At 45.2% G+C, this 10,138-nt stretch overlaps 1 protein-coding gene across 1 annotated transcript in view; it reads left to right on the top strand.

Moving 5' to 3' along the window:
- col12a1b (collagen, type XII, alpha 1b) overlaps positions 1-4,989 on the top strand; it is a 144,018-nt gene extending 139,029 nt beyond the window's left edge. Inside the window, exons 67-71 of the mRNA XM_015039518.1 lie at positions 447-536; positions 618-800; positions 873-941; positions 1,194-1,364; positions 4,154-4,989. Of these exons, the coding sequence (XP_014895004.1) occupies positions 447-536; positions 618-800; positions 873-941; positions 1,194-1,364; positions 4,154-4,254 (614 nt within the window). The 3' untranslated portion in view covers positions 4,255-4,989. The remainder of the gene's footprint in view (positions 1-446; positions 537-617; positions 801-872; positions 942-1,193; positions 1,365-4,153) is intronic.
- The last annotated feature ends 5,149 nt before the right edge of the window (positions 4,990-10,138 follow it).

Raw genomic sequence — 10,138 nt, 5'->3', positions numbered from 1 at the left:
TGTAGAGCTAACACCGTTAGCAGGAGCTGTAGAGCTAACACCGTTAGCAGGAGCTGTAGAGCTAACACCGTTAGAAGGAGCCGTGACAGGTTAACAACTTTTGTTGAGTAACGTTTATTTCAAATGTAAAAACACCTGAGTAAAAAGATCGAGATCGTTTAGTGCCGTCAGTAGGTGCTATGTAGCTAGAACAGTTAGCTATTTTCTCGATTAGGAAGCTGCTATCAGAAGAAATCTTCGTCTTGGGATTTTGTTTTGTCTCGCTCCTCTTCCTCAGTTTGGTCATCTTCATCTCCTCATTGTTTCTGTTTTCTTCTGTTTCAACGTGCTCTGGTCCAAAAGGCTGAAGGTTACTCGTTCTGCTGTAGTAACTAGCATACGTCATGTAGCAGGAAGCTCGCTAACGTCAACAACATGTCGTCATGGTGATTTTATCAGACTCTAAGTCGGCTGCTCTGTGTTGCCGCAGGGCGACTTCGCCCCCCAGAACATGATGCGCTCCATCGCCCGCCAGGTCTGCTCACAGCTGGTCAGCGGTACGTAGCCACCGCCGCTATGCTAAGCTAAGCGTCGCTCCCTGCTGGTTCTGGTCAGGAACGCTCCCGGTTCTGTTTCAGACCAGATGAGCCGGGTCAACACCATGCTGAACCAGATCCCCAACGGGAACTACCCCAGCAGCCCGGGCCCCCCGGGGCCGCCAGGGCCGCCGGGCAGGCAGGGGCCCCGTGGGGAGCCCGGTGCCGGAGGCAGGAACGGGTTCCCCGGCAGCCCGGGCCAACCCGGCCAGCAGGGCGAGAGAGGTAGGTCCGGAATCGGAACCGGAACCGGAACCTGGTGAGGACGGCTCAACATGTGACCTGCGGTGTGTTCAGGTCCCGCAGGAGAAAAAGGCGACCGAGGAGTCCCAGGAGTCGGACAGAAAGGACCCAGAGGGCCGCCAGGTACCAGCATCAGTGTTTATGTTCTGGATGCTTGTAAAAACTGAACCAGGAAAGAAGCAAAGCTTTTATTTTGAAAAGTATCTGAATCATTAAAAACATCTGTTTTGATTTTATGTTTTAAGATGACACTTTTATTTTGAAAAGCATACAGGATGACTGACTAGAGGCTTTTATTGTCTAATGAGACAGGAAATGCTCCTGTTCCTAACCATACAGAACCAGGAAGTGTTTGACCTGAACTCTGACCCCCAGGTCCTGCAGGAGAGAGTCGGACCGGGACCCCGGGCCCCTCAGGTTCCCCCGGGCCCCGCGGCCCTCCGGGACGTCCGGGCTACGCCGGGGCCCGCGGCCCCCCGGGGCCCCCCGGCTACTGCGACTCCTCGCAGTGCGTGGGGATTCCCTACAACGGCCAGGGATACATAGGTACGTAGGAGGAGGAATGGTGATGTGGGAACGATCCTCTGGTGACGAGTCTGGGTCCAGGAGTGGATGAGAACCACACCACAGAACCGGGTCACAGATCCAGTTCAGTTCCAGTTCAATTCTGGCCCTCACTGGATAGTTCTGACCCGTCCTGACCGGTTCTGAAATGGTTCTGGCCCATTCCGGAACAGCGGAACCTCTGAATGACAGTCCGGTCTGAAGCCCCGCCCATGCAGCCTTCGGGTCGGAACCTGGACCCAGACTCTGAGCATTTGTGCATGTGTTGAGCTGATGGTTCTGACCCGGTCCATCCTGTCTGGCCCGTTTCAGGTTCACCGTATAATTAGCCTTGTAATGCCGCCTGTGCTGCTTTCACTGACTGCCAGAACAAACACTGTTAGAACCGCTTAGAGGAAACCGCCGGAACCGGAACACTTAACCAGCAGCGAGGGGAGCCGTACTAACCGCAGCGGCGCCGGCGCCACCGACCCGCCCGGCTCAGTGGAGGAGCATGAGCAGAACCACAGCCCATACTAACAGAAGTGGATTAACAGAGGCGGGTCGTCCTGAACCCGGCTTTAACTCGTAACCCGGCACCGCTCCTCTGTGACCCCGGAGGGTCCGGTTCCTCTCCATCCACAGAACCTTTCCTCTGTGTTGTCCTAAACTGGGTTTCTGTCAGTAACCAACTCCGCTTCAATCTGTGTGATCAGGTCACCTGACTAACACCTACAGGGGGCGTGGCCTCTGCCTCTGACAGCTCATTGGGACTAAATGAAAATCTGTTGGACAAAAATTCTGGATATCTACTCAACCTTTCTGGATTATTTTTAGAAGAAGTGGATAATGCTAACTAAAAAGTTAGCCGCGTAGCTCTAAAACACTCAGTCAAAACCATTACTTCTGCTAACGCTAAGGCAGTGTTTTTCAACCACTGTGCTGCGGCACACTAGTTCACCGTGAGTGATTGTCAGGTGTGCCGTAGAAATGATCCAATTTCACCTCCCGTATTTTCCGGACTATAAGCTGCTACTTCTTTCTTACACTTTGAACATATGGCTTTTCTGTGAATTCTTCTTCAACCACCAGGGGGCTCTCTAGCAGGAAGTGAATCATTGGAAGTCAAAATTGGAAATCAAAGAAGAACGCGCTGATTTTCATTTAGAACAACCACATGCTAGCAGCAGGCACGATGGAGAAATGTTTTCAAACTCATATGATGCAGCTTCTAAGTTGAGGAGTATCGATCTGGCAGCACAGGAGGGAAATAAAGCCGCTGCACGTAAACTCGGCGTGAACAAAACCGGATTTGGAGACGGAGAACTTAATATATCCAGCAGTTATTAGGACGCTGCCCTCTGCTGCCCTCTGCTGGTCCTTAAGGGAAACTGAGAGCGGCAGAGATACCAGCGGCCTGTAGCCCGGTGCGGCTGATATATGTATGTTTCCAGGAGGGGGGAGGGCGGTTCAAAAAAATTTGAAGGTACGGTTTATAGTATGGTGCGCTCATAGTCTGGAAAATACGGTAATTGGTCTTAAAAGATTTTTTGAAAACAAATTAATTATCTGCAAATAATGCCACCTTTGAGTGTCTTTGCTGTAGTAGTGACTAGCGGCGTAATCATGTAATTTTATTATCACTAGATGGCAGTAGGTACAGAGCATTTTACATTAAAACAAGAGAATTAGTGATGCATCACATCACAGTGTTGTGGCCCTGTTCAGGTGTTCAGGTGTATTTTTGAAGTGGACATGTTAAGTGCAATTTGAAATAAGAAATGTAAAATATGATAAAAATAATTTTTTGTGTTTATTTGATTCCTATTCAAGACACTTTGATAAGAATGACTATATGTAATATAGGCGGCTACAGAGTATCTTTGATTACATTTTTGGTTGGTGGTGTTCAATTAAAACAATGTACCTTGGCTCAGAAAAGGTTGAAAAACACTGCGCTAAGGCACTTTACTAATGTGGTACTTAGTGAAAGCTATTGCTAATCCTGAAGCACTAATCATAAACATTAGTTATCCTAACAGTGACGCGCTATCTTGACATCGTATTTATCCAAAGCTAATGCTAACCCTAAAGCAATAATGCAAAAATATTATTTCAGCTAATGCTAAAGCACTAAACTAATGTGGTATTAAGCTAAAGCTAATGCTTGACCCTAAAACACTAATTGTAAACATTAGTTCAGCTAATGATGTAGCACTTTAGCAACAGAGTATTTAAATTAAGCTAATGCTAACACTTAAGCATTAAAACAATAACCTTACTTCCACTAATGCTAATTTGCTGTACTGACAAGGTATTTACTAGAAGCTAGTGCTAAAATGCTAACTTCAAATGTGCCAAGAGGAAATGAGACTGTTGGGTAAACGGCATTCAGCCCCTTCAAAATAAGGGCATGAATATAAACGTCTAAACGAGGGTAGCTAAGTGCACTAAACGTTTTCAAAGTTGGTAAACAAAACGTTAGCTCTGCTATTAGCACATTAGCAGAAGTGTGACCACTGCCAGTTTTTGGGATGCATCAATGTCAGGTCCAGTCATCTGGACTGAACAGAACTGTTCTGGTTCTGTCAGTGAGTCCAGTTTTAGTCCAGTCTGGATCAGAACCAGAACAGAACCTCTCCCTGCTAGCTGCCGTCAGACGCATTGGCCACGCCCCCTCTCCATGTGGCCACGCCCCCTGCTGTGACTAACCTGTGCCGTCTTACTAACTTGAGCATGCTCAGAGCGTGCGGTCGTCTGTCCTCTAATCTCAACGCAGCGTCTCCGAGCAGGAACCCGGGCCGGCACCGCCCCCCAGGAGAACCAGCTGCTCCAGAACCAGCGCCGGAAGAGGTCGCTGCCCAGAACGCCGTCTGACAGGCTGACGTCATAAGAGCGGCGGCTGAATGCCTGAAGGCGTTTGTGAATACTGTTTGGCGCGGCGGTGTCGGCACTGGAGGAGGCGAGTGTTTGACCCAGAGGAGGTTCTGCTTGGACCAGTAAACCCAGTAAACCCTGTGAGCTTCCCGTTTTCCTGCCTGTAACATATTTGCATAGAGTGAGTGTTAAAGCCGCAGCAGAGCTTCAGGTCCAGTATAACTCGGCTCTCATGTGTATCTTAGTATTTATCAGTTTGCCTTCATTCTGTCACGCGCCGCTTCACCGTCCTGTTGTTCTACCGGGTCGAGTCAGAACTTTTCAGACGCAGCATCACTTTTTATTGTTTTAGCTGCAGATTGTGAAATCCACAGCCGTATTTTCTTATTTATTTCTGAAAACGGAAGAGGCATTTTTCAATAAAACTACTGAAAATCTCATGTGGGTGGCCTGGAGTTTGTGGTTCCTGACGAGACAAAGAGCTCAGGACGTCCAGAGGACAAACGTCCAGGATGTCCACCTGAGGAAAGGACGTCTGTCTGCAGAGGACGGACACAGTTTGACCCATCAGTCTCTGGTTCTGGTTCTTAACTGGTCCATAAAACCAGTCATGGAGAAATTAGAGATAGAAAATATCCTGGATGGATGAACGAACGGTTGGCTGAACGGTTGGATGAATGCTTGTCTGGTATCCATTCTTCTCTGGTTGGATGTTCTGGATCTTCTCGCCTCCAGCTGCTCTGAACCCTCAGCCGACTTCCTGGAGCTCTGGGTCGTCATGGTGACATGGTCGTCATGGTTTCAGGACCTGAGCTGGTTCTGCTGATGTCTCCCAGTGCCCCAGCAGCAGGCACTCTATCTGCTGGATGTTTCATTATTCATGTCTGCAGTTCAGGACTTGATTACATTTCACTGAAAACTAGAAAAATAAAATCTCATGTATAAAAATGTCTATCATTAAAACTTTTATGAACATTTTAAACATCCAGTTTGAATAAAAATATTACATTTATTAAATTTGATCTTTATGGTTTTAAATGTCACTCTGGTTTCTGACTCGTTTTCCATTCTATAATAAGGAATAAGCACTTCACATTAGGGGAAAAAAGTAAAAATGTGCTTTTTTAATAGGCTTTTATTTTGAAATTATACGTCAGATCTGGTTGACGTTTGCTGGTTGTGTTCCAGAGGTGTCCCTCTGTCACTGGAAACAGAGTTTTTCAGCATTGCATAATGCCCCCAATTATTTCTGATACATTATTTCTTTTTACAACTGCAGCACCTGGATCAAACATGGACCGGATGTGCGCTTTTATTGTGAAAGCAGCACGTAAACGGGTGTACCATAATGTCTTGAGCTGTCGCGCACGTGAATATCTTGTGCGGGCGGCTAGCTTTACCGCGGTTTCCTCCAGGGCCGAAGTCAAGTCTCTGCTTCGGGGTTAACTCCCTCTCTCGCCTTGAACATGAACCAGGCGGTGGTTGGAGGTTAACTTTAATAGCGCCAGCTAACAGCTGAAAGCTGCACAGACGTTTCTTAATAGCCCTGCTCCGGTCGCCGTCTCCACTCTTCTCCACACATACCGTTTCCCACTCGCCCCTCAAGCATGTGGGTTTCAGCACGCAGCGCCCCCTTCTGACCGGAGGACGGCTGCCACACCTCTCACTGAGCTAATCATCACATACAGTGCAGGCACTTTGCGCAACAAAAGGAAACTAAAACTTTATTAATGAGCTGAATTAAGAAAACATGACAAAGTTTTCGTTTGATCAGATTTTAACGTCTGCTGGTTCTGAATGAAAATGGTCATAAATTCAGTAAAAATAATGAGCATATTTGTTTAACTTTTATTTAAGGAAAGTTGTTTGTATTGAGCAGAAATGAAGCGATCCACACAGAACTTATTATAAAACTTTATGTTGACAGCTGCTGTTTGTAAAATTAACAGCAATACTTTGGGTTATTCAGCCATAAGAGGGAAATATGGCAGTGTTGTGGTCAAGACCACCTAACCCGAGACCAAGTCAAGACCAAGACCAGCGCCCCACGCTGCAGGACACGATAAAGTGGTGAAATATGATCAAAATTACTTCTCCAATTGATCTGAAAGATCCATATTCACATAAAAGCACCTAGATATTAAATACTTTAAATTTAACCAATACTAAAAGCAGAACATCTTCCATCTTTGTGCTACAATCTGCAGTGGTCTTGTGCCATCCCTAAAAAGATAATGCCCTGGGTGTTTGCCCATATTGCTCATGTCAGAAACCATCATTATCTGCACCATTAAACACAGCAATTGAGGCAATGCCCTGACACTCAACTATGAACACTGACCGAGGAGCAACAAGCAGAAAGTAACCAAGCACAAGGCGCTCACCGTGACTGTTCTCACCCTCTCTCCTGCTACATGAAGCCAGGTAGTCTGACACCATGGCACACATTACAGCTGCCACTTTGAACGAGCAATGTGCATGCTCTGTGCTCTTTCGTTATTGTGTTCTATTTATTTAATTTAAAAAAATCAATGTACATAATTAAATAAAATAATGATAGCTACTGCAGTGTACGCAGAGGATTACAAGAACAAAGAACGGCTCTCAGCGACACTCCAGTCCTATCTAATAAGTAAAGAGCCGTGCAGAAGAATGGGACTGTTTCTGAATGTCGCATCAATATATTGCTGACTTTTGGACACAGCATTGTCCCATATATGCGACAAGTCAGTCAACACCTCCGCACAATAATTCAGGCAGTGAGTGACTTTTTTTTCCATCACAAATAACGTGTCTCTGTACAGCTAGTTTTGCTAACATCACGTCAACGGAGCTTACCTTCTTTGAGCTACTTTTCTAAGTGACGAAAAAAGTTAGACGTTGTCCCCAGCGTCTGTGAAAGCGAAGCGCTGCTGAGTTAGCTGTGGCCATCGGATTTCTTATGATTTATGCAGCGATATTATATTACTGATGATTAGACAGACATCTTCTGCCGCTCAGAGGAAACCACTGCGCATGTCTGAACTCCGTGTGCGAGTAAAGGTGGGGGAACAGAAACACGTTATTGGTTGGATTTTAATGGTGCGTTTTCCATCCACGGAAAACAAAGATGTTAACAAATAAACTGGACAGTATGCTGCACGTTTAGTGATATTTTCACAGTTGCGGTCTTGACTGGTCTTGAAATAAAATGCCGAGTCCTCGGAGCCCAAGACCATCAAAAAATGGAGACCAAGGCCGATCTCGAGTCCTACAACACTGAAATATGGGGTTATATTTCCTTCGTGTTATTACGTTTATGAATGTCACAGTTTCAACTAAACATTTAGCTTCATAATTCAATATTTAGTCTCCATGAGTTTTCAGGACTTTAGTCAGACTGAATGAGCCTTTAGTTCAGAGAGCTTTTAAATCCCTGGTGGGGTTCCAGTCTGTTGGGTTTTATTATTTTAACTTTCTCACCAGTTTTCAGACTCATTTTCGTTTTTCTCTCTGAATCAGAATTATTTCAGCAACATGAAAACGTGAACACCTCACACCGGGCCCTCACACTGGTCCCTCACATTGGGCCCTCACATTGGGTCGTCAGGCCACTCCACCGCTAAAACAACGAATCTATTAGGAAATTTGATTTTCTGAACCCTAACCCTGCCGTATCACTTTATTTGACGGGTTTGCATAGGACTGACATGATGACACCGTCATAAACATTCATAAAGAATTTATGTTCATCACAGATGTTATGTCATGTTTATGACAGTGTCATGTCAGCAGACTCACCCCTTCAAATAAAGTGTTACCTCATGTGCTAGCCGGGGTTATCTGCAGTTAACAGGTGACCATCAGATGTGAAGCTGCAGGTGCGCCGCCGCCATGTTTGTTAGTCTGCTGTTTGAAGTGGAATCAGCTGCAGCTTCAGGACGGAGGACATCTTTAAGCCATTGTTCCCTGCGGGACACCAGCTCCAGTCCGCCGGGGGCACGATGATCCACGCTGCAGCTGTTTATGAACAGTTTTTATCACGGAGCAGAAAGCAGCTTGTTAAACTGAGCAGTAAAGAAACGGACGCAGTCTGTTTCCCATCACCGTCGTTTTAGCGGTGACCTCAGAAAAGCTGAAGTCAGATCTGTTTTTATTTACTTTCACACAAACATCTGAAAATGTTTTCATCTTTTAGAGAACTGAGCAGTTCATGTCTTATCATCCTCTGTGAGTTTCATGCTCCAACTTTAAGATAAGCGCAGTGGGGATCCCGCTAACGTAACAGCAGAGCTAACTTTAGCTTAGCACTTTCGCTAACCTTGAAAACAGTTAGCACACTTAGCTTTCCCTAAAATCATTTTCCAAAAAAAATTCTAAAGTGTTAATTTACTGCTTTGTAAACTTTCAGTTGAGTAAATTACAACATCAGTGTTTAAGTTTTTATTATCTTCTGTGAAGAATTCTTCAGGTAGACGTTTATGTTCATGTTCTTATTTTGAAATGTGTGCAAAGGCACTTCTGTTTCCTCTCCTCATATTCTCTTCTTTTTAAAGAAACTTTTAGGGCCGGGCAACAAATCAATAGCAATATAGACACACGATCAATAATGATAGATAATACTGATAGAATATTCAATACTTTGACTGAACACCGATCCACAACCGCACAGCATTCTGGGAGATGTAGGCAGAAGACAAGGCTTTAGCAACAACATGCTAGCATAGCTCTCCCCGACACAAGGTGGATGTCAACATAGTTGAATTTAGTGCTTTAGCATTAGCTTTGCCTTAGTATCATTTCAGCAGAGCTAATTATAATGTTATATTTAGCTAGAAATTCAAATATTTGTCTGGCAAACTAAATAGCTTTACAAAGCTAAATATTAAGTGAACAAGCTGGGTATTTAGGAGCCGTCTGGCGGAGCGGGCCGTGTTCCCGGGTCGGATTTGATTCTGAAGCTTCAACGTTTAAAGACGGAAACTTTTACAACCAGCTGGTTTCATGTTTTCCTCGTTTCCAAACATCTGTCATGTTGACAGGTGATTCCATGTTTGGGAGCTTCGCTGGACTAAAGGTCGTGGCTGTGACCTTTACAGGCCGGCTGTTTACTGCAGCTTCGCTATTTGCTTTGTGAATCAGAGCAAATGGTTGCTGAAGCCACACGTAGCAGAGTGTTGGTGGATGAGGAGCTGAATCATCGGTCATTGGGTCCAGATGTAGAGAAGCGAACACATCTGTCTGGTGGACCAGCCTGGTTTCATAACCGAGACTCTGCAGAACAAGATTTACTCAACAAACTTGGTTCCACCGCAGCTTGGCTCATCATGTGTCCAATAACTGTCAGAAGCGATCAGCCTGAAGCCAGCGCTACTCCGCCTCCCGGGTCTCAGCGCTTCTCTTCATTTGTTCTGAATTAGCAGAACAAAAGCAGCTTAATGTGAGCAGAGAGAGCAGAGCAGCAGATCGGGCAGCGCCGCGGGCCACGATGATTGAAAGCTTTAATGCTTCTCATTTATGAAATAAACAGCTTTAGTTTGCTAACTGGACCCAGTCGCTGCACCTTCCACCAGACTGGGCCGGTTCTGCTGTGAGACCGCAAGGTGTTGGCTCAGGCAAAACATTATGGCTACATGCCGTCACGATAACCCTAACCGTATGGCGGCCATTTTTACAGTTACAGTCAAAACCTAAAGGCAATAATTTGTCAAAAGAGGAAAAACAACATCCAGTCATATTTCCACCATCTTCTTTCTTCACTTGTAAATAGAGATTTTAGCTAAATATTTAGTCTTAATTTATTTTGCTTGCTAACTAACTATTTAGCTTCACATTGAATATTTAGTTTGACATTGTGACATTCATAAATGAATGCATAACAAGGTGAGGAGTTATTGGTGCTAAGCTAAAGAAAATTTGAA

This window comes from Poecilia latipinna, unplaced genomic scaffold (genome assembly GCF_001443285.1).
Source record: "Poecilia latipinna isolate Pla-1442-1.1 unplaced genomic scaffold, P_latipinna-1.0 Scaffold475, whole genome shotgun sequence".
Lineage (NCBI taxonomy): Eukaryota > Metazoa > Chordata > Actinopteri > Cyprinodontiformes > Poeciliidae > Poecilia > Poecilia latipinna.
The sequence above is the reverse complement of the archived record's forward strand: the minus strand, read 5'-3'. Positions and strand labels throughout refer to the sequence as shown.